This window comes from Athene noctua, chromosome 18 (assembly GCF_965140245.1).
Source record: "Athene noctua chromosome 18, bAthNoc1.hap1.1, whole genome shotgun sequence".
NCBI lineage: Eukaryota > Metazoa > Chordata > Aves > Strigiformes > Strigidae > Athene > Athene noctua.
This window is the reverse complement of record NC_134054.1, coordinates 10,881,646-10,908,996: the sequence shown is the minus strand read 5'-3', so window position 1 is coordinate 10,908,996 and position 27,351 is coordinate 10,881,646. Positions and strand designations below refer to the sequence as shown.

General features: G+C 37.7%; 1 protein-coding gene across 1 annotated transcript in view; it reads left to right on the top strand.

The window, feature by feature from the left end:
• Window positions 1–27,351, top strand: part of PITPNC1 (phosphatidylinositol transfer protein cytoplasmic 1) — an 85,112-nt gene that overhangs the window by 55,245 nt on the left and 2,516 nt on the right. The window contains exons 6-8 of the mRNA XM_074922451.1: window positions 10,883–10,978; window positions 21,179–21,334; window positions 22,072–22,135. Coding sequence (XP_074778552.1) covers window positions 10,883–10,978; window positions 21,179–21,334; window positions 22,072–22,135 — 316 coding nt within the window. The remainder of the gene's footprint in view (window positions 1–10,882; window positions 10,979–21,178; window positions 21,335–22,071; window positions 22,136–27,351) is intronic.

Sequence of the window (27,351 nt, the reverse complement as noted above, 5' to 3'; positions counted from 1 at the left end):
AAGAAGGCCTAATCAGGCTTGTATCTCTGCACCTATGTGGGTTTCCTGTTCTTTAGCAGCTTGTCAGCTTGCAGAGTAGTTACCTCTAAAGCACCATGAGATGGAAGGACCCCACCGATGTACACAACTTCCCTTCTGCATCTCACATTCTATTTGTTACTTCTCTAAACACAACATAATTTACATATGTGAATTTAGTCCTGATGAACATTTATGGAGAGTATAGAATAGATTACTCTTTTTTTTTGTGTAATTGTATTCCACTTTATCTGTTTCACGTTATTCTTGTTATTCTTTCTTAGTAAAGGGGGTTGAATTCAAAGGAGCTGTTAGGAAGAGCAAACAGGAAACTAAACAATGGTCAGACATGAGAGATCTCAGTAAACAACTTCAAGAGAACAATGGCTGGGCTACTGAGGTGATGCTTTTGGCAATCACTTACCAAAAGTTAAAAAATTCTCCGAATTAGAGTTTAGAGATAAGAAGTAAAATTAACTGTTCAAAATCCTCTCTAGAGGAAAGGTGGGAGTGAGTTGCCAGCAGCTTGCTGATCGGGAGATGCTCAGGAATAGAAGGCGGGAGGTCAGTCAGACCTTGTAGCCCTGACAGGGAGCAAAGCAGAGTCATACAACTTGCAAGAGAAGAATAATGTTCGATAAAGCCAGGCATGTGAAGATTCAACCCTTGGATTGACACACAAATATGTTTCTCTAAGTTTCATTTTGGTGTGCTTTAAACAGTCTTTTTTTTTTTTTTTTTTTTTTAGATTTATGGGAAGAAGTTTCTTGTAGGCATGAAATACAGGTTAAAATATCTGGAAAATTGATCTGTAATACAAAGACCGATGAAGCAGTGCTTAAACTAATTATTGAGGAAGAAGAAGGCAGTAAAGCAGATTTTAAGGAGCCTGAAACATAGAGCCTTTCAGTTTCCAGGGGTGTCCCTCTAGCAGGCTTGTTAAGGTTAAAGTGATCTGTTCTCCAGATGGGAGGCATTTCCCTCACCGCCTTGGGCCTCTGTGTTAATAAGGCTGACAGCTGTTGCACTGCTCATGGCAGAATAATTACATGTAAAAGAACAAGGTATAATTTTGAATAATGCTTTTGGCATACAGACACTTTCCCAATGGGAACATGACACAGATCATGTATTAGCCACCAGATACCAACAACTTTCAGTCACTGCTAGTCTAAGCCAGATCAGTGAGAGGGAGAAAAAAAAAGTGTATTACATTATCAACTATATGAGCATTATGTAAGTTATGCACTTTTTAATGTTCACTTCTGTTTTTTGGCAGTACTTTAATTCAGAGCAAGCCCACACCTTTGGGTTTGGGAAGGTTCACACTAGTTTTCTGGTACATTATAATGTCAGCAGTGAGAAGACACGTTCTGTACTGATGCCTAACAGAGGAAAAAATGAAGCTATTTAATCAGTGAATTATCTTTTTTTTTTTTTTCTCCGTGTCAGCTTTGTGGCTAAAATACTATGAATCAAGCCCTGAATAGTACCCAGCCAGTGAATTTAAGATGAAAGTAACACAGAGGTAGGATACTCAGATTATGTAAACCAAAAAAATCCCTACTCTGCTTGCATCCAGCACTTCAAATGTAATTTTTACCAGTGCCAGTGGGATAATATGATATTGCCTTTATATTGCAGTACCTGAGTCACAAACTAGGCAAGTATTTACCAAGATTAACAGATTTAATTGACCCTTACTTGAACTGAGAGGGAGAAAGAGAACCTGAATTAGAGGGCTGCACTCCAACCCTTATTTCCATGATTTTTGTAATTCTGAGAGCTATGCTATTCACTAGTGTGAACACAATAAACCAAAGGAAGATCTATATTTTTTGCTGTTGATCCAGGGATGCAGATGTGGCTGGTACAGCACTGAAATGCTGGAAGGTTAGTAAATACGGAGACGTGATTGAGCCTGTGGAGAGACTTCTGTTAAACCAAACACCTTGGAACTAGGACCAAGAGTTGATCTTTCTGTTACTCAATGGGTAGGCTTAAACCTCACTTAGGAAAATGTGAAGTGTATTTCTACTTCATATCAGAATAGTTTAGATTAAATTTCCCTATGTTTGCCTGTTCAGAAAACAACAGGAAACATAGCATTCATTTTTATAGATTTCTATGGATACACTGTATTTTTCTTTATTGCAACTATCAACCTTGGCTGACGAACAAATAATTAATCCAAAAATACTTCTGTAAATTTTGCAGTTGTAATGCAAAATATACTGAATGAATATTAATATTACAGTGCTGAGGACAATAATGCATGTCTGACTTTAACTGAACTATTTCTAGATATATTTTTTGAGATCATACAAGTTTTTTGAAATATTTGAATCTGGTCTATTCTTCATTTCCATGATATCTAATAAAGTAGATATTGATTGTGAAAAGCAATGATTAGATGTAAGGATACTAAAGCTAATTCCATTGATTAGTGGAAGCAATATAAACTCTCTCAGGTTCCTTTTGTCATTTAGCACGGTAGCATGTTATTAGAATTATTTTATTTAACATGTTGCATTGTCTGGTAAACTTCTACCTAATTACTGCAGTATATCTTGATGCAAAAGTCCTCCTAATTTTTCTTCCCAGTTGTCACAATAGAAGAAACTAGTGAAAGATAATGATACCTGCTTTGGAACTTGATTTTTCTATGTCTTAGACTTTATCATAATTTTAACCTATTTTAAATGTGCTTAAAGCACTATTGTTCTGATCTATTAAAGTTTGCACTTGATTTGCACAAATACAAAAATTGCCAGAAAGAACAATGGACAATAAATGGCCCGTTTATTTAGATAAAACATTGTGTAGATGGTAGTCGTGCAGCACCATAAATCCATCCAGTTGTGGTTTCTAGTGCTACAGTGCAGCTGATTTTTACTGTACTGCATCTAGATGTTCGCATGGCAACATGCTGGGTGAACATGTTTGTACATCAAATATTGTCACTGCTATGCTGCAGCTTTACAGCTTCATTAATAGTGTTAGAAGCTAGACCAATGAGTCAGGCCATTCAGTGTTTCCTCTTATGGGTCTTTTAAAAAGTAAACTTAGTTTAAAGAGGAATTTTATTTTTATTTTACTTTTAAATGACAAAATGGAATTTCTAAAAATTAGAATGTTTTGTAAAATGTAAATGACACTGTAGGTGGTATCTGTAGAGTACGTGAAAATATTGCTTCCCTTTCGCATCTTCAGCTGCTTACGTAAGTCAAGGTTGCAGAGGGAACTGCTGGGAAGAGGGAGGTGCAGGTGCCTACGAGAGGCAGCTTCAGTGAACACAGACAAGCTATAAAAGGGGATATTAATCACGCAGGGTACACTTTTTTTTTTTTCCCATAAGAAAAATTAGCAATTAGGTACTTTCAATATAGATACCCAAAGTCTATATTTTGAATATTAAAACTATAACTTAAATAGGAGAATTCTTAAGGTTATCTAATTAATGAAATGGTCAGAAATCACAAGGCAGGAGTGGTACAAGTTACTTAAATGCTTAGTCTGTGGTTTCCATGAGCAGACTTTGTTAACCTCTTTTTTTTTTTTTTTTTTTTTTATTTGGGCAGATATTTTCTTTTAGTAGTCTATTGACTGTCCAGCATTTATGCCACATAAGGCTAATTTTATTCTAAGTAGTGTATTGCTCTCAGATGTCTCCCATCTTAGGCTTTCTGCTGGTTACAAAGGATCCACCACATGGCTCTAGTAGATACTGTAATCAATGCACAGTGATCTCAGGCACTGCAGCTCCCTGTCTGTTCTTGCATGCCACAGTCTAGTCCTGGTGAAAATTTCTAAAAAGCAGTCTGTAGCTGAAGGTAGAGGAAAGGTAAAGGGAAGGCAGCCACTGTTGAAGCAAATCACTGAATCCCAGAGACATTTCAATTTTCCTGTTTGTTGCAGGAGGATCATTATGTTTGACTGCTTTCTGGTGTTTTGTTTTGGCTTTTAGTCACAGAATTAATTTCTGCTGATATTTGGGCAGTGAATTTTTGCCATCTGATAGCATCTGGGGGAAGTCAAAAAGTACAGCTTGTAAAAATAATCCAATATTTGTCAATAGTGGAAATTCACTGTATGTAAAAGTTACAGTGCCTTGCTCTTTGTAGCATAACATTTTGCTCTGGAAAACTCAATGGCTGGATCCTGTTTATTACAGAATAGCATGCAAGATCTTAAAATAGCATAATTTTTCTCTTTGTTAAAGGGCCATGATATTTATTAGCAAGAATAACATTATTCCTAAGGGTCGTGAAGGCATGGGGTAAAGGTTTTGAGGCAGAGTTATATTTCAAGATAACAAATTATGGGTAGCATTGAGCAAGTTTTTGTAAATGCATGTCTTGGTAATGCTGATAAAGTCATCAGGGCTACAACACTAATACTTTGTCAATCAAGAGAAAAATATATTATCAACATGTTTCTGTTTCTTGTCTTTCAAATATAATATAGTGTTGAAAATGCATGGCTCAGAATAACCGTTTGTCAGATGAAAACAAGAGGTAGTTCTGTATTCCATATAGTTATAAATTAACGCCAGTATCATTTGACACATTAATAGCTTGAGCACGCTAAAACCAGCCAGCTAAAAGCAGATATTATTTGATATGCAACCTAAGTAAATTGCAATGCCATCATTTAAAGTTAGAAAATCCTTTCCTGACAGGGAGTTCCATTTCTGCAGCCCTACAAGTGACCAAGTATACAGTATTGGATCTTTCATCATGCTTCATCCTTAGTGTGTATTTCTGGAGTGTTGGTTGGGAAACATTTGACTAAAGTAAAATAAAGTAAAATTGTAAAAATGTATGGCCAGCTAAGAAGAAAAACAGTTTCTAGTTTTGCTGGTTTTAGGGTGTTTTTTTCCCCTATTTTTGTCTCCTGTCTTAGTAACATGGAACTAGGTTGTAACAAACTTCAGTATGGCACATGTAAATTAAATGTAAATTCACTATTTAAGGAAACTGCCATGAAACACTGATTTCAGCTGAAATGGATTCAGCTGTGCCCTGGCTTAGCCTCATCGCACTACAGGATATCATTCTGTAAATTGTCGAAAGGTGAGCTAGGCATCACTGCAAAATATGTCAAAATCAAAGCTAGGGTCACTTTTAGGGATGATTTTTGCACCTGGACTTTTTCTGGATGATAGTCTTGAGTATACGTTTGTCTCCTGTATAATTTGTAATGAAAAATCTTGATTTTGTGAAGCTTCCCCCTCTAATAAGTCTCAAAACATAGAGGCAAACAAGTGGAGAGGTTAGCCTGAAATGCCTTCTGTGTGAAGAGCTCTCTTTTTGTTAACATAACTACAAATACTATGTCCAAAGCCCATATGGCTATTGCAGAACATAAGATAAGGCCCATACTGACAGAGGGTGTGAACAAGTAACATGGTTGTGCCTCTACTTCTTGATTTTTCTAAACGAACTACTGAAGTTAATTAGTAAATCTAGCATTTGAAATAGATGTGACTTTAAAAAAACTAATCTCAGTAAATATTATTGATGGTGTATTATGGTCTTGGAAGCATAGCTACTTTGACATAATTACATAAAAATACATTTTTATGTTCAGAAAGTACAAATGTAAATGAGGTATTTTCTAAGAGACGGAATAATAGAGGAGTCGTGACATGGAGATTAAAAGGAGCAGGGAGTAAGGCTGCTGATAAATATGTAACTGCCTCTTCCACGCTGCAGCAGACAGTGATATTCCCATGCTGTTCAGTGAGCCAAATTTACCACTCTCAGAGAGAGATTCAGTCTTTTTCCATAGAAGAATTGCTCCCAATTATGTGAGTCCACATAAATAGTTTTAGCCAGTGAACAGGTTTGAAATTGGTCAACTCCTGTAATCTTTGCCCAAGTAAATCTCAAAAGCAAGTTAACGGTCTTTGGGGGTAACTGAGGTTGGAACATGACTTACTGAAAAGTTATACACTGACTAAAACTCCATAGATCAAGTTCTGAGTGGGTGTTCTTTTATTTTAGACCAAATTTTCCTTCAGAAAAATGAGAGTCAATGGACCAGATGACACACCCTACTAAAGGATGCTGTAATAATAAATTAGAGACTAGCCAGTAGTTCTGACGATGGCAATCTAAGGAGATCAGAATTTCAAGGTGGAGACTAGGTTTTGTGCCAGATTTTACCTTTTAAATAATAATAAAAAAAAAAAAGATTATTCTTGCAGTCCTTGCTGCAATTATACCTCTAACTTTCACATACTATGAAATCTAGATTTAAACCATCCCACAAATGATGGATACGTATGTATTCTACTCACAGAAGGTGCTCGTCATCATACAGATTGTTCAATACCTGCAAGTTGCATATCTAGACTGCATTTCAGGAATGGGAGAAAATACAGAGAAAACCCAAAAGCTTCAGTGAAATACCGATATTTGAATGAAAAATGAAGCATATATACTGTATGTGTGCATTTAAGCTTGGGGGCTCTTCTAGCTGCCTATTTTTTCTATTTTCTTGAAGCTCGATGGCAATGAATGAATCAATGTAACAGAAAGGCAGAGATAAATCTAATTTCAAATTCTAATGTTTAAAGATATTTTTGTCATGCCATTCATGTCATAGCCTGCCTATCCCACTAAGATGTCATCTTCTGATGTTCAGCTAACGCAAGTCAAGATTTAAGTTTGTTGGGATGCCTGTTGGCTTTGTTGGCAGGGCAGGGAAAACGCGGAGGCAGAGAGGGAATAACAATGCTTTCAGGCATAGATATTAACACCAAGAAGGATTTAACAGAAGAGAAAATTTGATTTATAATAGAAATTCTCATCTCAATAAATTACATTTATGTGTTGTACATTGAACAATGTAGTCAGTTTGGCTTAAGTTTCTAGATGGGCACAGGTGTCTAATTGCTTAGCACGTGGGATAATAATCATGCTTGCTACCGTATTACCTGCTTGTAATTAATTTAGGAGTGCTGTGCTTTTTTTGAAAAAAATCTTTTAGCTCTTAGCTGTTTCATTTCTCTGCCTTAGCTGCATTTCTCAGCAATGGCTGGCTATCTGGATCTAAAATAACAAAAAACCATAGAGATCTTCTCTCACCCGAAGCCTCATGAGGGACAGAAAAAATAGCTCCCAGAAAAAAGCACACCCACTTTTAAACGTGTTTGTTTATAGTATTTCATTTTCTATATAGGTTGCCTTATCACTTTCATCTCCAGCACCTTGTCTTTATTTCTGAGTTGACCTGTTATTTAACTGTTTCCACAGGAAATCTTATGTCCTGGTTGTATTAGTGTTTCAAGTGCTGCCTTATTACAGCCTTCTGACCACAAACTCCTTGTATCTAGGCTGGTAAAAAAAAACCCTTTTGTTCTGAAGACAGAAACGAACAACCTTCCAGCTGGTAATCCCTTGAATACCTTCCTTGCTCTCAATGATAGAATAAAAACATCACAAGACAGAATCATATATTATGAAACAAAGCCAAGCCAAACAAGCACAGATTTGTCCCTCTGAGTCCTAGTAGTGTAGATGAGTGAGGAGTTTGCCAGTGAGAATGTAATCAATGGATTCAGCAGAGTCTGGCTTTATACTATTTATATCCAAACCAGGTTAGCTGTGATAATTGGCCGTAAAAGTTAAATTTTGGATTAGCTACATCTGAATGAGGTTGAAGGCAGCAACTTAGTCTGAAGACAGAAGACAAAAAAATAAAATGGGAAAGGGGCTTGTAGGAAAAAAGGTATTAAAATTGTTGTTAACTTACCATCATCTCATAGCCTGACTTTCTGTTCCGGCTTTGGCTACAAGGAAGAGAGAAGTCAGTAGCACAGTATGTGCTAAGATATGTCATTGTAGGTCGTGAGGAAAACAAAGGAAAGAAATTTAAATCCACCAGCACTTACATTTCTGCAGTATCCTGTATGATCTTTTTTTCCTGAGGTATTAGAATCATCTGATCAATTTTCCCCAAAAGAAACTATCAACCATTGTATAATCATGACCCAATTAAAACCTTTCTTCTACTTTTTGTCATTCTGTGGGTGAATTAGTCTAAATAACAAGGAGTTTTCATTCCTCTTAGAAAGTGAAAGCATATAAATGTTTTTCTGTTGTAAAAAAAGCTGTCACACACACCCCCTGCCAAAAAAAAAACCCCAACAAACAAAACCCATATCAAAAAGGACATTTTAGCCTGAATGTTACTCTTTGCTTTCCATTTCATTGTGTATTTCATTCTCAATTAATCACTTGGCTTCCAAATGCAAAGCCTGTCCAGCTCTTTCCAATATAATATTTAATATTCTGCCTTTCTACATCATCTTCTTAAGAATACAGATTGTTCTCACCATTCATTTTCTGCACATTTGCAAATACAGTTGCACAGATTGGGAGCCTTATGCTTCTTTTCGTGGCCTTTAATCTCTTCCTTTAAAACTTTTAAATTTCTCTAGTCTCTTTGATCACAAATGCAATAAACCCATCCTCCCTACAGGTTTTAAGAAAATCCCAGATTATGTGGCTAGGAGAGGCAATAACAGAATGAGAGCTAAGAAAGAAATCAGTCTTGTTCTCTAATGACTTCTTATTTTCTACTGCTGATAGAATGAGAAGATTAAATCTCTATCTGCAAATCTTGTGAGGACAGTCTAAGAAGGGGAAAAGCATAAATGATTAGACAACAACTTCTGCCAGCAAAGGGAAACGAGAATGTCATTCAACAAACTTTTGGAATGGAGGAAATGGTCAGAGATAGCCTAAGCAGCAAATAAGGTATAGATGAAATGGTTGAAAAATTCCTCCCAGTTTTGACAGATTGGCAAAGGCATCTGTCATCCCCACTTCTGTCAAAGCATTTTAAAGAGAGAAAAAAGAATTTTAAACTATGTTACTTAGAGGTGCAATATGTGGATCAAGCCTCTGACAAGAGTAGGGCAGATTTCTTCAGATAAGATATTGGGTAATATTCCCAATTTAGGTCCTTGCAAATGTGCAGAGATATGCATGTGCTTAAATTTATTAGGCTTGTACTTAAACCATATACTGATTCAGAGCCTCAGCTGACCTGGTAATGTCCATTTAGGAGAAATGTTCATTATTTTATTTAAATCTCAGAGATTATGGTGAAATGCATCTTGTTCCAGAAATAGTTCAACTGATTTCATCAAGGCACTGCCCTGTATATCTGAATTTATTTAGGAAAAAAAGTAAGCGAGGAAGCTTACAAAATGCAACCTATGTTATAGATATAAAACATAACAGTTACTAAAAAAAAATGTACACCAATTCTAAGAAAGAGCACTACAGGGGAAGAACCTCTCAGCTCAAATTTGTTCAAATAATCAACATAAATTTTTGCAAAGCAACGACTGGACAAGGAAAATAAGCGCACAAAATAAAAACAGACTGGCATTTCCCTTTGTTCTGTTCTTCTGCAGTTTCAGACATGTTGACATACTATCTCCAGTTCCATAAGTATTCAGTGTTATTCCAGTACTGTTAACTCCCAAGACAAGTTAAAACTGTCGAGTCAAACTTCAGCTTTTCATTTATTTGAATTAGGATTTCCTGAGCAATATTCTTCTTACCAGCTGGTGTACTTGTTCACTGTAGTCCATCGCTCACTTTGAATGCTTTAAATGGGCAGCTGCATTTCTTTCAGAAATAATAAAGTAGCATTCTTGTTACTGAATAGTTGCTGGTGTTTTGTATTTTTAACTGTTCCTCTAGGATTAAATGAAATTAAATTAACAGAGCATTCACTACATTTATTTAAAAAAAAAAAAAAAAAAAACAAAAAACAAAAATATTTATGCTTCCTGGAAATCTTAGCTATAGAACATTGCCCCACAAAGGAAAAAACACATCGTCAGTTTGTTACTGATCTTCACGGTGGATGCACAACTTCCCCAAATTTTATGGCAATAAATCATGATAGCCTCTTAACATGTCATGATTTCCAAGTCCCAGAATCATGAGTAGAAATCTATTGTAGACATAGCATAAGTCACGTGCATGTGGGTCACTAAGATGCCTAAATAATTAAATTATGGACACAGGCCCAGAAGTATACTATGCTGCAGATGCAAATGACCTGCGTTTTCAAAATATACCCATCATTTGCTTTGCACGGAGCAAGAAACTTGGTGTTCAAAACCAGGTTCGAAAGGATTGAAATGAAAATAAGCTCCATGTGTGCACAAATGGATAATGGAAGTTTCCAGGTTCCACTGAGGGCAGCTCAATCAAAAATTTGATTCTTATTATAACAGCAACTTAGCCTGACTAGTTCACAGAGAACACCTGTGTTTCATTACTGTCCCTAGAGAATTGCCCCTGGGAACACCCAGGGTCCAGAAAGCCAGGTTGTTCACACCGTGATGGAATCTAGTTCAAAGATTAGAGAACACAGTAAAACTAATCCTAGTTACTGACTTTACTGTTTGTGACTGAAGTCTCCATTCCAGAAAGTGCAAGGGAGGACAGTGGTGTAAGCAGTAAGTGCTGAGCACAATTATATTTATTTTTATATTTAACAGTCCACCGTCTCTTCATCTGACATAGCAGATTGTTCCCAAAAAAGTCTGTGGCATAATTCATTCAAGCTGTTGTTAATCTTGCTTAGGAACACCTTGCTTATGTATGATCTTGAGAACACCCATTTTCTTCCCTTTGATGTCTGCAGTAGGCCAGAGAATGTGACTGTGTCCCTGCAAAAACTTCACCATCTTACATCAGAAGCTGTCCAGGCACAAACCTAAAACACATTGTGTTGCACAAGTCATTGAAATTGCTTGTAACCGTTGTTCCAGGTGGATTTTGTAAGGGTGTTGTTGTGTTACAGTGTTGAATTTCTTTACCTCTTGCAGATTTTTGACAAAGAAGCTAAAGATCTGGAGCGAGAAGTCTGCTTTATTGATATTGCCAGCGATGAAATCCCTGAGCGCTATTACAAAGAATCAGAGGTAAGAGAGAACTTGACTGTGAAACAGTGAAGAAGGGAAGTAAGAGGCTGTAGGAAAGCCTTGATAGGGATCAAAACAATTTTATTTTTGTATGAAATCTCGCTGGTCAGTAGTATTTAAAATGCTTTCGATTAGAGGAGCAGCACATAGCAACCTCACTATCGAGATTGCCTGACGCTTTCTTTTACAGATGATTCCTCAAACCTTTTGAGATACTTTCGTACCCTCATCAGAACATTTCCTGTAACAGACCTTGGACCTTTAGCTGAACTCATTCAAAGCAGAAAATGACTTTTCTCTGAATCATGAAGCTCCGTTAAGTGTTTGCAGGTCTGAGCAGTTTTAAACATTATTGCTGTCCTTATTTGCGTCCTGCTCTGATTAGTAAGCCATGCAGAGTGCCGGGGCAGAGGACAGATCGCTGCAGGGACAATAGGGCTGATGCACAGTTGCTCAGGGGCAACCATGACCCAAGACCAAGAGGGACTGAAGAAAACTGCATACTGCAGTAAATCTGCCAAAAAGCATCAGTGGCAGCAGACACATTCACTCCCTTAAAATTCCCTTGAAAATTGCTCCCATGTATATTTGATAGTGCACATCTCTGAAGAGCATGTTTCTTTTAGGTCAGTGCAATTCACTGTTTTGAAATCAGCAACCACCATGCAAGTGAAGATGAGGTCTCAACGTTTTAACCTCAGACTTGAAAAATGATGGTTCACGACAAGTAGCTAGAGAGGAATGATCAGATCTCTGCTTGCATTTAATTTTGGAGATATGATTTGCCTCTGGAGCCAAGTATATATTCATAGCTGGCAATGGGTATGGCAGCTGTTTGACTATACAAAACGAGACTACAGAATCATTTTTAGGATAGAAAATGAAGACTTGCCGATGAATGTATTTCTATACCATAGGAGACATGATTTTCAGACTAAAAAAGTCAGGTACTTGTTATCTTCCATTTATAGATCCTATTTCAAATTTTATGTACGGGTCATAAACCAAAATTGAGTCTACAGCAGAATGAAAAGTGATTTTATTAGTTTCCTTAGATAATGAAACCCATCTGTTTAGTACCAAAAATGATATAACACCTCATGAAACAGCATATTGGTCCCATCATCTTATCTGATCTCCACGGTCTTCTGGTTCCATTTAGGAATTCCTGCTGCTATTGAACAGGTCAGTCTTTGACTGTGTTTTAAATAAATCATGTAAGATTTTTCATCACAGTGTGTGCACTTCCAGAAATTGTAAACATGAAGGTACCATCGAGCTTTTCAGCTTTCTTTCCCATCTTTAATAGTCAACTATTAAGCATAATTAATAATGATTAGTAATGATTAATAAGCATGATTAATCTTACGATATAGAAAACCAACCTCACGTTAAGTGAGAAGAGAATCTGAGTCTTTGTTATTTCAAAGAGAATATCTAGCGACCTGATTCCACGCAAAATGGAATTTTATATGGGTTTAAACAACAAAAATAGCCCAGCATCTGTTGTCTTTTCTGTACTGATGGATGATTTGTATATTGGCTACCAAATAGTGTTTCCAAATTCATACAAAATAGTAAGAACACCGTAGCATTTAATTGTGCGCATACTGTAATTGATACTGAATTAATAATAGTTTAATTCAGTATCTTCCAAAGTTTACAAACTGTGGGGGTTTTATGCGACCATATGATGAATGTGAAGCCAGACTCCCATTTCTGATGAGGTCTCTTACATAATTTAGGGACTATAAAAAGATTTTTAATGTTTGTAAATGTAATTTCCATCTCTTTTCAATCAGAACACCATAAAAAAGTAACTCTGTGTAAATGAGGAACGGTCCATGTTTTCCAGATAACTAAAAACCATTTACTGTAAGCTTTTGAAAGGTATTTTAGTTTCACTAATAACAATTTGGCTGCTTTTAGATCATTTAATCTGAATTGATACTATGTTTAAAGATTAAAAGTGAAGTACAATCCTCAGGATTTGAGAATTAGTGTTCTGACTCCCATCCAGAAAGACTAATGAGAATGATTTTAACTTGAGGCATGTTAGTAATCTCTTCATTTCACTGTATCTTTCACATGCTTAAAATTAAGCAAGTTCTGTATCAGGGTCAGCATAATTAGCAGCTTCTAGAAATGAGCTTTAAATTTCTTTTATATCCTAATGAAAGTGTATCCCTCTTCAATTAAAAATATACTTCAGTTTTTAACAGCAAATTTCATGATTTAGATGTATTACTGTATATTAGAGAGGTAGCTTAAATAATTTAAATCTTTCACACGCTACTTCAGCTGTTTGCTCTTTGTTAGTGCTTATGAGCCTGCTTGTAGATGGGTGATTTCTGATACCACAGAAAGGTTTGGGTTGGAAGGGACCTTAAAGATCACCTAGTCCCAACCCCCTGTCCCGGGCAGGGCCACCTTCCACCAGCCCAGGTTGCCCAAAGCCCCGTCCAACCTGGCCTTGAACCCTGCCAGGGAGGGGGCAGCCACAGCTGCTCTGGGCAGCCTGTGCCAGGGCCTCCCCCCCCTCACAGGGAGGAATTTCTGCCTTAGGTCTGATCTAAATCTCCCCTCTGTCAGTTTAAAACCGTTACCCCTTGTCCCATCCCCACACCCCCTGATCCAGAGTCCCTCCCCCCTTTCCCGCAGCCCCTTCCAGCCCTGGGGGGCCGCTCTAAGCTCTCCCCGGAGCCTTCTCTCCTCCAGCTGAACCCCCCAGCTCTCAGCCCGTCCTCACAGGGGGGTGCTCCAGCCCCCCGAGCACCTTCGTGGCCTCCTCTGGACCCGCTCCAACAGGTTCCTGTCTGTCTTACACTGGGGGCCCCAGAGCTGGACCCAGCCCTGCAGGGGGGTCTCACGAGAGCAGAGGGGGAGAATCCCCTCCCTCGCCCTGCTGCCCACACTGCTCTGGGTGCAGCCCAGGACACTCTTCCCTTACCCACCAACACTGTAACCCCATCGTAGAAGTCCTCCGAGTTTGTCAGGAGCCATTTGCCCTTAGTAGACCCATGCTGGCTGTCACCAGTCACCTCCTTATTTTCCATGTGCCCCAACAGAGTTTCCAGGAGGATCCATTCCATGATCTTGCTGGGCACAGAGGTGAGACTGACTGGCCTGTAGTTCCCCGGGTCTTCCTTTTTTCCCTTTTTCAAAATGGGGGTTATGTTTCCCCTTTGCCAAGGCAGCTTCAGTGGACTGCCACAACTTCTCAAGTATGATGGGTAGTGGCTGAGCCACTTCATCCGCCAGTTCCCTCGGGACCTGCAGATGCATCTCATCAGGTCCCATGGACTTGTGCAGCTTCAGGTGCCTCAGATGGTCTGAACTTTCTCCTACAGTGGACATATGATCAGACAGCACTAATTACATAGTTGCTATTAAGCTAGTATTTGTGATTTCCATTATTTTTAGCTTTAAAGTGCACAGTTATCCTTTATAAGCTGTTTTGGGTGAATGTAAGTTTTTCAGAGCCCTCTGTCTGAAAAGCCCTTTTCTACAATTGACTGCAACCTTTGAGTTAGTGCATCAAATAACTCCTTGATTACAACAGAATGAACCACAGCAGCTTTAGTGTTGTTTTTCTCTTTTTATATAACCACAAGATATGGCTGTGTATATGTTACACCGGTGTCATCAATAGAGGTAATAATATTGCAGTTACCACAGGAGGGTTCAGGAGATATCCAGGGGACCCACAGCAGCAGGCTCAGCACAAACAAGTGAAGCAACCGTTCCACGCTCTCTAGCACCTATGATCGTTATTTTTCAGTTGCTCTCACATTAATCTTATAAACAGATCTATATTCTTCCTTTTATTATAACTTACATAGTAATGATTCACACATAAAAAGACATCTTCATAAAGAAAAAAAACATCTTCATATGTATAATATTCCGTTTGAATTGCGTAGCTCATTTTGACTTGTGCAGCTCATTTTGACTTGTGCTGGTACTGATGAGAGAGGAGAAGTGTTCCATGAAAATGTCGTGACAGTTGAAGGGAAAATGATTGAATTCAACTTTGTGCATATCTGCTTTTTGTCTCCTTCTAAATGTTAACTCAAATTGAAAAGTAAAAAGATATGGTTAGCTGGAGACTTAAGGAGAGCTGTTGTTTCATTGAGGAACACTTTAAAGGAACCTCTGCTAATAATCTCTTGACCAGAATTATCCAAGTTATTTGAATTCTCTTAAGACTGGGGGGCTTCTCTGTCAGTGTATGCACAAAAGGACTGAAATCACCAAGTAAATAGTGACTCAGAAGGCGGTTTTGTTAGCTGTTACAAACACATACACAGAGCCCAGTTGTCTTCCATGGAGATATACTGATTTCTGCTGTCAAAAATGTTGTTCTTGTAGAAGACTGGAGGAGGTATAACTGCAGCAATTCTGGGTATCCCAAAGCAGGTGACTTAATTTTAACTTAATGACCATCTACAAACTTCGTTGTGAAGTAACCACCAGAATACTTAGCCGTGCTGCCACATCATAAATAAAGCTTTTTTTTTTTTACAAGCACGGACCTAAAAATCCTTAAACTTTTAAGAAGTTTAAATGTGAGCTTCCAGATTGAGAAAGCTTGAATTTAGATCCAAGCTAACAGGTTTGCCTGTTTTTCTGTAAGTAGTCACATATGTTTCCAAATCTGAATGTACATATTACATTGAATACAGAATTTTATATTTCTGTATAAAGACTGTACAAGCCTGCAGGTAAGAGTAGTTGTATATTTGTAGTCATTTCCTTGTGACTTTACCACCAATGAATATGTATCACCAGCCATCATGTATTCCCCATATAGACATACATATTTATCTGAATTATAGAAAAGAATAAAACTGAGCTATGCTGAAGAGTGAGGGCCTCAAGTGAATCATTCTCTGAAATGAAACATTCACTGTAGATGTGAGCTACTGAGCACAATGTTCTTTGCGACCGTATTCAAGTTCACAGAATTAACAGTGTTTCATTTCCTGTTTATAACAAAGCAGTTGAGAGTTGGACAAATGGAATAAACTTTTTAAGGTACCTCCAAACAGAAAGATTTCGTGCAGCTGCTGCAGTGTTCTTCAACTGCTGGGTCTTTTTACTTCAACACAGCTGCACTGTAATAGGTCCAGCTTACTACTGTCCAGGTGCTTTCAGAATAACAAAACTTCTATCACATTGCAGAGCCAGAAAATTATGGTAGTTGAAGTAACACAACTGCCTCAGCTCCCACAGTGAGTGTGTGCAACATGTCAGTACAGTAGTTCAGTACAGGGCATAGCAAAAACAGATTAAAATTTCCTTTTCCTTACTAACCTTGGTTGTGAGCTTACATAAAAGCTGGCTGGATTATCATATTTTAACACCTCAGAACTGTCCCAATATTTACAATCCTTAAGTATTTAGCTGGGTCTTCCAAAAAATACATTTCAATGGAAATTCAAAGAGAGAGAGAAAAAAAAAAAAAGTCTTTAAAAAATCACTCCACATAAATGTCTGTAGTAGCATCTTTACATCAGCAAATCTTTCCAGAGCCCTAGCTATATAAGCTGAAATCAAAAACCTAGCAACTACAGCTGATGGTGAAATGCCAGATCACATGTAGTAAAACCATGAAAGATTGGTTCTGAAATTCAAGATCAAACAAAATGGTCTTCAGCTTAAAGGAGAAAAAAAAAATTTGACTGCACTTCAAAAGCCCAGTGGTGGAATATATTGCAATACGAGTCTGAAAAAACAAATCTGTGCATTAAAAGGAAGGAAGTAAGTATCTGTTTCTGGGATATCTGAGTACCTTCCAGTAAGAGACTAGGATGCACAGCATAAGCACAGTGGACTTTCGCCTCTGGAGAGCATATTCAGCTTGGGAATCTTTTTCCATGCTAAAATGGCCATACAAGCAGCAAGTAATTTTTGAGATTGATGGGTGACAAGGCTAACAAGATGTTCCATGCAGGCTTCCAGCACACAGACAAAGGGAGTGTTGCCAGCTGCAGAATAGTATGGCATCTTCATTCAAATCATGCCTGATACCATGGCAAAGCTAAGGAAAAGCATGCTCAGTCAGATCTGGAAGTTTTCTGTAAACAAGGAATGTATTTCATTATTTAAGTAAAAAATAACATTTCAGAATTAATATGAAAAGGCATTGCAACAACCCAGTGCTATGTTGTCAACATGTTGGTGTTTGCTTCCTGGAAAGAGGGTTACAGTTCCACATCTGATGTCCATGACGACTGCAGTCCACGACCAAGGTTAAGTAAATAAATGCTAAATGCTAAATAATGGAATATCCAACAACAAGCACGCTGACCCGCCATACATGGCCTAAGTAAGAAACACTGGGAGAGTACTGTGTTTGAAACCATATCCATCACTCTGTGGCTTTTTATTTTATTGTAATTTTACATTTTATTCTCAAAGAAGCCCAGCTCATGGGTAATGATGTTTCTGCTATGTTAGCAGAAGTGCTATTTTTAAATCACTCTGCACCTGGCAATAATGTATTGCAAATACAGAGTAGGTTTTGCTCCTCTGTAGCAAAAGGATTTGCCAGATGGGCTTTCCTAATAAATTGTGTCTGATAAAAGGACGAGAAGGTTATTTAAACAAAAAGATTTTAGCTGTGCCATTACATTTAAAACAGATTGAGGATTTTGCCAGTAGATAAATTAAGGGGAAAACAGTGAATAGATGCAGTATTCTTTGGATGATGGCTTCTCTAGAAAGGAAGGCATGGGTGGATGAGAGCGAAAATAAGGCACGCACAGAATTAGTGTTCTAAATAATAACATAAAAATGGGGCCAGACCCAAGATCAGCTTTCCCAGTTTCTAGTCGCTGACAGAAGTGTTTCAAAGATGTGTGCCACGATTCCTGCCCGGAGAGCAGGCTGCTTCCCCCCAGCCTGGTGCCTCTGGTGCGTGTTTTGCCAAGTGCCATACCTTTCACGGGAGGAGTCAGGAACGGCCGTGGTGCGGTACGGGCAGGTGCTCAGTGCTTCCTCCTCGGACCCCGAGAGATGTGAGCGGGGCTCACGAGTCTGATTTGTTCTGTCTGACTGACCTAACGAGGGAGCTACACCATGAAAGTCAGGAGGAGAAGCAGTGCTGCGTACCAATATTTCTACTTGCATTTGATAGAAAATAATCATCATTGCTTAGTTTTATTTTTTAAGAAGGACCTTATATGCCTAATTGCAGAAAGGATTCCAGGCTGTTAATCTTGCAATTTGAAGCCATAAGTTTGGCACATAAAACCATTTTGGGTTGTGGCTTTTATGTCAAAGTTCTGAGTGATTTCAGTGAGCTTTGGATCAGACACTGGAGAGCAAAAGATGAGCCGTCCTGGTCACACCAGAGGTCCTTCTCATGTGGTATTGCTCCCTGTGGCTGTGGCCAAGAGCAGAGGCCTGAGAAAGGTGTCAATATATTCAAAATATAGAGATAAATATAGGTATTCGTCCCCTAAATACTTCCTCATATGAACCATAGCACAAGCTATTTCTGAGCCAGAATTTGTGTGTTTCTAAAATAGCCCAAGACTTTTTTAAACACCTGATTTTTTTAGCATCTGGGTAAAAAGCCTAGTGATGTTACTTTTACTTATAATGACTCACCTCTATAAAACACTTACACCCTTTGAATTTATGGCCCAGAGATTAAACTGTCATGTTCACTTTGCTTAATGTTGCTGTGCATCTTGCGTCCTACTCAGCTTATATGCAATCTTTGAGTTTTAGCTCACCTGAGCAAGCATTCAGTAAAATCTTTAACATCTTGGTCTTTCATCCAGCAGTCTGGAAATCTGTTCCTCTGAATTCTTTCCATTTCCTGGCTTGCATTCATCAGTCCACAGTTTTATAGTATCAATATGTTAATGTTTTCAGAAAGGCAGGAATTTCCATAAAAGCTATTAGATGTAAGTTGCCCGTGCTGTCCATCATTGCCTGGCTCTTTGCTTGAAACTGTCCAGCCAATTTGACTAAACTTCCATGTCCTTCAAGAAGAATGGGTATGATTAAGGGAAGCAAAAGTGCCCTCTCTGGGTGCTGTTAAATGACTTTGCAACCAGGAGTGAAGTCACGGATGCACTGCATTGCAGTAGGTGGATTATTTGTGGGCCACCAACTTAAGAATAATTTCCTCAGCGAATCTGCTTGTCTGCCAGGCTAACTTCACCAAAAGAAAGCAAATCTCTGCTTTCATGGCATCCAGAGGGTTCCTGTGGTTTGAACAAGACACGAGTTTTATGCATGACTGAGCAGTTATGCAGGGTAGCTGTTCATTATTTAATTTTTATTTATAAATTCTGAATACTTGATACTGATTCAAATTCATTACATTAAATCCCTTTGGACTGCACTGGTGTTATTCCATCATAGATCTGGTTACTGCTGAAGGGATATAAAGTATAATACTCAGTATTATTAAAGTGTGTATCTGAAATGCTTAATCAACAGCTCCATCACACTAGCACCATATGTGTCTGTAAGAAAGAGCAGACCCTTCCTTACAGGAAACTATTTTCCTTTGACTTTCCTTTTTAGAAATACTTTACACTGGAATATTCTGCAGGAATATTTGAAATAATATTTTCTGTAATCATTTCTTTATTCATGGAACCAAATTCTACTAGAATTTCACGTCTTTCTGAATATTATGTCTTAGTTCTTCCCTTTTTACTTTTTCTTTTTCTTATTAATATTATTATACTGATTGCTTCAGGCAGTGATCAGTTATAAAACAACTCTTTCAACCAGGAAATATCTAGATCAATCTGAGGTCAAGTTTTACTGAGTGAGAAGATTGGCAACAGCATGTGACTGTGAGTTGTGATATACAGTGGTATGCTGCTCTGATATATGATGACGCTGAATTGTTTTTTATAGCAATTTAACATTGAAACCTTATTATACTGCGAGCTTAAAGTTTCTACTTAGAAAAGAATATGTCAGCAATAAAAGCAATGACTTTCACAGAGAAGGAAAACTATCACCTCATTAGAGCTTTGTAAAGAAGCTTTAATGACAGAGCTTCAGTTTATGGATATTCAGAAAATCAGAAGCCACGCTGGGAGATAAGGAAACATTAGAAAAAAGGAATGCTGACTGATATATAACCTCACATCGAATGAAAGAAAATTAAAATCAGAGTAGAATTACCAAAATTTTGTGAGGTTTTCTCCTGGTTGTCTTCCATTAACACGTAATTTAAGCACATACTTAAATACATGTTTAACTGCTTTTATACAAAGGATGGATTTAAAAGATCTTCCCAGATCTCAACTTTGGGGAAGGCAACACAGATGAGCACTGGTGGTTACACTTGAAGACAGATTTTAGAAGCTCCACTATGAATTTACTGAAACTACATTGTTTTCAAGCTTTAAAAATCAGTGCTTAACTAGAAATTATTTCTGTTTAAAAGATGTAATTAGCAGGATTGGACATAAAGTGAAATGGAATTATACAAATATGGAAAATAGCGCTTTGATAGATCAAACTGTACCTTGCACAGATGAAAGTAAACTTTAAAGATGAACTAATGTCCTTATTGGTTTTTTGGTCTTGCTGTTGTAATTTCAACAGCAATTTATTTGATTTCCCAGCTTGTAAAAGAGAGACAGAGTTGCAATTAGTCAGTCCATAATTAGCCCATAACCCAGTTGTAATTGGAGGAGTTTCATACTTGGCTCTCCACCTGCATATACAAGTTCACTTAAAATTGAAATGGCATTGTCAGGGTCGCATCAGCGTTGATGTGTCAAAGCTGAGGTTGGACACGATTTCAGGAAGACAGGCATGGGTCGGGAGTACTGATAAGTCACACTGAGGGAGTAGAGGAAAAGCAAGCTCTGAAGAAGCAACGCTTTTTCTTTCCAAAGGCCATAAATAACACTTGGAGTGCATTGTATTGTAATGACTTGCAGGAACATATTTTCCTATGGCAGAAAATGTCCTAGATGGTATGATTGTCAAAGCATCTCCAAGAATATGCTGCCATCGATTCACTGGCTGTTAGATAAAAGACAGGATGGGATTTTAGTACATTCTAGAGCTTATTTAAGTCAATTTCATACTATTTTTTCATAATGTTTATTAGCATGTTTTCCTATTTTATGTCTTACCAAAACATTTACCAAAACTGACAAACAGGACTTCCTCTCCTGCATTTCCCAGTGTATTTTCTTTGTTTTTCAGGATCCTAAATATTTCAAGTCACAGAAGACTGGGAGAGGCCAATTAAAAGAAGGCTGGAGAGAGACCCATCAGCCAATTATGTGTTCCTACAAACTTGTGACTGTGAAATTTGAAGTCTGGGGACTTCAAACCAGAGTAGAGCAATTTGTACACAAGGTCAGTGAAACAGGAGCTGTTTCTTATCCTTCACATAAGCAGAACTTGAGTACTGCCCTGCACAGGAATGTAACTATGGCTGTGTAGAAGCTAGGGAGCTCAGCCGAATCTGCTTTCAGTCCTCTCTCAAGGTCTGAAGGATCTGGAGCGGAGCCAGAGAGTTCATCTCTGGGTGTAAACTTGGCGAAGCCTGGAGCTGCTCACATCTAAGGTTGAGAAAAACTATCAATAACATTTTCAGTACTGTGAGCTGAAGTATTTACGAGTATGCATGAGCACCATACATGTCGCAATGATGTGCAGAATTTCTTACAAACAGGCAGTGGGAAAGTTTTCTAATCGGTCTACTAAAAAAATTGATTCATGAATGGCATTAACAGCCAAATGATAATATTTTTCAGAGTAGTGACCTTCCACATGATTAAAAAATGAACAAGGAAAAAGGAGACTTCCAGAACGTCTAATTGCCTGAAGATTAATGGATTCTGTACACGTTCCCAAATGGCTTTCCATGCTAGTCAAAGCCATGCTACAGTGCTGGCACTAGATCCACTTCACGTGGGAGGTTGGACTACAAGACCTTCAGAGCCAGGATGTCTGACTGTCTAGGGCATGTCTCTTTAGACACAAAACTGTCAGAATATTTTTCACTTTAAATCATGTTGAAAGACAACAGTGTTACTTCTCCAAAATGTTTTGTTGCCACAGAGATATTTAACCTTTTCCTTGTTCTGCAGGTGGTCAGAGATATACTCTTGATCGGTCACCGGCAGGCTTTTGCCTGGGTTGACGAGTGGTACGGTAAGTACTCTCCAAATTTAGCCCCTTTAAAAGGGCTGATGCAACTCTTCCGACAATTAACAACAGATTTCCATTTGCTTTCATGGATCATCGGGTCCTGGGGTGTAAGTCGTTCATGAAAGAGATGGAACAACGTTCAGTTTCTCTGGAACATACGGAGCTGATTTACAGCAGGTTCTTTGTAACAAGAGCAGGCTGGATTTTAGGCAGCCAGTAGGCTGCATACAGGGCCGCCTTTACATCCCATGCACCTCCGTGTGTATGCATCAGTCCCGTCCCCCTGCATTGTAGGCAGCTAGAAGCTGCCCCTGCCAAGAGTCATTTATATGGAGAACAGCGTGCAGGTTTGAATAAAGCTGCTCATTAAGACTGCATTAACATGCAGTCATTTCCATACTGCAAACTCCTAAGGCCTCTGACCCAACACAATTTTCGCTTTTTAGGAAAGTTTTAAACGGTTAATATGGATTGCAGTAAAGAAAAGATGGAGCTCTAACATCCTTTCTGAAAAATGGATATAAATGTAAAGCCTACTGGGTCTGATTCAACAGCAGCTGCATGAAAAAAACTGTTCTGAATCCATGAACCAGCTGTAGGAATGGGCACTTTCAATGGTACAGAGTAATCTGAATATCAAAACAGCCAATTACATTTTATAAAATCAGCTTGCAGGATTTGTGCTTTTTACATGTATTTTCAGTAAGATGTATCCATAATCATAGAAACTTGTGAAATGGTTTCTAAGACATCCCTGTAACATATAATAGAAATTTGGGAATATATTTAGAATGTTTATTTAGACCCTCCTTAAGCTTCAGGAAACACCATTTGGGGCATTTCATGGATAAAAATGACACCTGTCTTTCATCAAAACTCAGAAACATTCTGCATTGCTTAGAAATAGTCAATTAGCCCAGCTGGTGCAAACACATCTCCAGTGACTTCATCAACCTGCATAATTTTACACTAGAATCTCACAACAAACTCATTGTGCTGTTTTTTTTAAAAAAACAGGGACATTTGCTTTTGAAATCACAATGTTCTTATAACTTTAATACTGCATGAGAACCTTGTGCGGTGATAATCATAAAAATAGTGAAATCTACTAAAAAATACCTTCTATTTTGGGATAGAACTAGTAAAAAAATTGTGTATTCAGTGAGAAAGAGTTCTTAAGGGATACTGGGGTTTTATTTTAGAATTTTTTTTTTCATTTTTTCCCTGAAATATAGTGATCCATTCTTTTTCCTGTACAAAGTCAATGAAACTAATGATTTTAAATAAAGAAGCCTGACTTCATGAAAAATTGAGCCCACAAACTTGCCCCAAATCTACCCAAAGTAGCCATTAAAGCAAGACATAAAGAAATGTTACTGGGAAGCAAAGTCATCTGCACTTTAGCAGAGTTATTGATAATGATAACAAGCAAATAGTCATGAAGTTAAACATACAGAATAGGTTTAGTCCCAAAACACTGAACCACAGATTTTCCCATCTTAACTCTGAATGCACCCTGTCAAAAATACTCTTTCCATAAATGAAATATTGTGATACACGATGATCTTGTGGATTTTTACTGTCACGGTGAGTTTTTTTACTAAATAATACAGTGTGCTTTTAGAACTTAATTGTCAGGCTAAGTACAGAACCTAAAATCTGGGGTTACTAAAACAGACGTGAATAAAGGGTAAGTATATAGCAAGAATTATTAAAAAAATAATGAAGTGCAGAAAGTTAGTCCAGGTAACTCCGTGCTGTCTGCAGCCCTTATACCACTCCACTGTTCGGAACCATTGGTAGGTCTCTGAGTATTTAATTATCCAAAATGAGTGAGATCCAATTTGCATACATCCAGTTCTATGTAATACATCTACAAAGATCTGTAGAACTCTTGTGGTACTGCTCTTGATATGTTTATTGTGTGTAGCGAGAGTTTTTCAAAAACGCAGTTTTTAAAGCGTCTGTGTGTCTTCAATGTGTCTGTTACCATCTTTTAAAACAAAAATTTGAGAATGACTTGGGGATCATGTTAGCTAAATCAAATAATCAGTGTAATAAAATCAGTTGTTAAACAACATTAGGTTATGGATATTACTGACTGATTACTGTTACTGATACTGTAAGTATGAATGTGTCTTGTCATTAAATTTACTGAACTATATTTAGCTTTATTATTAACAAAATCTATTTTCACAGTGTTACTAATAAAGAGCATGTTCTCTGCTTGGCAAAGTCCATCCTTAGCATGTTACTGACCTGGCTTATGAGCTTGTTTTTCATTCCAGATAACAGTAAAAGGAAAAGACTAAAAGAGTATGAGTTAGTGATATTACATGTTTCCTTCTGATCAAAATTTTAGACTGTATTTCATTTTCACTGCTGAAATGTCACATTGTGTTACTAATATAACAACTAAAGTTATATCTTTCCTTAAAAGCTGTCTCAAAATGCAGCAAGAGACTCCTATCACATAACAAGGAGTGGTGTGATATAAGAATTCACAGATCCAAATGGCACATAATAACCTTCAGAGAAATGATAGCCTCAAGAACAAAAACACAGTGTGCATTACCAAAAGGGGTGCACATTGGCAAGTGTACGGTGCTAATAAAATGCTATTTAAGTTTTAGGAGTAAAAGGTCGATGGCTATTTTCATGAAACTCTGAAGTTATCAAACTGTTGTAAAGAACAGACTGAAATTCTGACAGCCTTCATGTTTGCTTACACCTTACTCTCAAGTAGATTTACTGAAAGCATGGGAATACTCAGAAGAGTAAGGTCACAAGTCAATTAATTGGACTCTTTATGTTTTTACTGGAAACGTGGTTTATGACAAATCTTTTAAAAATCTGTAATAATGCTCGGAGTTACATAGCAAGCACCAAACAGATTATGCACTAGTTTGACAACATCAGGCATGCCTAGACAGTGATAAGTGAGCCTGCTGGAATCAGCCTGATTTCTATATATTTCTAATTCTTATAATTCATTAAATTGCTTGAGGCTACAAAACTGTTAACGTATTCACTATTAACTCACCAGCATAATTAAGTGTTGGTTTCTGGAATCTAAGCTCATGTATGCTCTAACAGTAAGAATGTTTTCTGGTTATGAGAGGTACTCTGCAAAGATAACATAAAACCTTTTTGAAAGTGCCTGGCAAGGTAAGTAAATATTTATAGTATTTCTGTATTTATCCTTTATTCCAAGGGATCTTCTAAAATCTTTTTAGAAGATCTTGGCCTTTGCAAAGGGCTGCACTTCAGTACTTTTTGCCTACCTTATGTTACACAGATACTCCTAAACAATTTCCACTCCTTCCTGTTCTCTGACGTCCTTTGACTTAACCTTCTTACACCTTCCTTGGCTGATATAACTACCTTTATGAGTGACTCTTCATAAAGCTAGTTGCTCCATGCTTTTTTTTTAAATCATTTTTTGGCTTCTGCTGAAAGACTATGTGTTCCTAGAACGTTCTCCTTAAAAAAAAAAAAAAAAAAGTTTGCACTGAATCAATGGAAAATGCCAACAATTTTGAACTTTTTACAGATATGACTATGGATGATGTTCGAGAATTCGAGAAAAATATGCATGAAAAAACCAACATTAAAGTTTGCAACCAACATTCATCTACTGTGGATGAAATAGAGAGCCATGCCAAAGCAAGAGTATGTCACTTTTTAAAACATATTGCCCATCCTCGGCTAATATACCTGCACAGATCAGAGAAGAGCAACCAACTGATCTTGCTGACCACTCAGTGGAATTTTGGGGAGGTTTTGCTTCAGTAGGAACAGAATATTTCTCAATCAAGTGCAGTCCTGCCTTTCTTTTGCTCTGTAAACTGCCACTGATGTAAGAAAGGGTGGGGTTGGGCTCCTATGCAACTCCCCTGTCTTCCAGGAAAACACAATCCTCAAATTTCAGTTGGATGCATAAAGAGGAAGTTAAATAGGAGTTTTACTTTCTATTATTTGAATGGTCAAAAAAACGCAAGAGTTCAGAGTGCTTCAGTCAAAAAGCCAGGAACATGGGGAGTGGAAAATTTCTGTGGGACTGATAAAATTGTTTGCTTCACCAGGAAAAAAATAAGCTAATGAATTATTCACTCCTTTCAAACTAATTTTAATGTTGTCATTGATTAGCTACCAACAATGTGAGAAGTATTTTCGGAAGTATGTAACAGCAGTTTGTGGAGAAGAACAGGTTTCTGTGTAGGTTCTTTGATTCAGATTCTGGAAATTTCATAAAGTATTTAAGTTCCTAATTTGGACACCACAAGTAGAGGGCTAAAATTAGAAATTATTACTATTTGCAAATAGAAAAGATGCAGTGATATTTGCTTTTGAAATGTTGTTATTCCTTTATTTCTACTAACTGCACTGTAGGGGCTCAGTGATGGTTTTACTCATGTAACGAGTGTGGGGCAAGGCCTAAAGGGCTTCAAGTCTTTCCTTTGATCTTAGTAACAACTGTCACCAGCCTGAGAAGATGTTGTCCAAGTAATAACCAGGAAGGTAATTCTTGTGTCTGTAATGCTGCAGCTCTGTTGACATCAAGGTTACTCCTTAGTTGAACAGTAAATTGAGAATCAGTTCTGACTTTGGCTCTACGCTCCGGGGTTTGGCTTTCAATGAAGTCTGCCCTCCTTAGATCCCATGTGGAAAAACTGCCATTGAACAGAGTTTGTCATTAATGGAAGAAAAAAAAAAAAAAAGAGTCTGAGCCTTCTGAGCTCAGGGTAAGGACTTTTTTTACTTGAGTGTATATCAGAACAGAAGGGAATTAATTTAAAGCAAGTATAAGCTGAAAAGCAGAGGTCAACTGAAGGAAAATAAGTATTTCGTGTCTGAATTTGAAATGAACAGTCTTGGAGACGACCACTTATCAAGATTTCAGTCAGCCTTCAATTCAGTGCCCAGTAAACTGAGAAATCATCCTGTCCTCTTTCACTTTCATGTATCCAAGACAGCATTTGCTTCACATTGTACCAAAGTCCTCAATCAAAAATAGCTGAAGTGAATGCATGGGCTGCCTTTGATGTCAGGGTGCTTTTAAACCCTTTGGGTTCAGAAACACGAGACGCGCTGTTACAGGGTGTGAAACAAAATGTAAATCAGCAAAACGGGTTCAAATCTATCTCCAGCGCAAGTAGGTACAGTTCCTCTGAGACCATCTGTTTATTTCCACCACTTCTCTCAGAGTTGAAAACGGC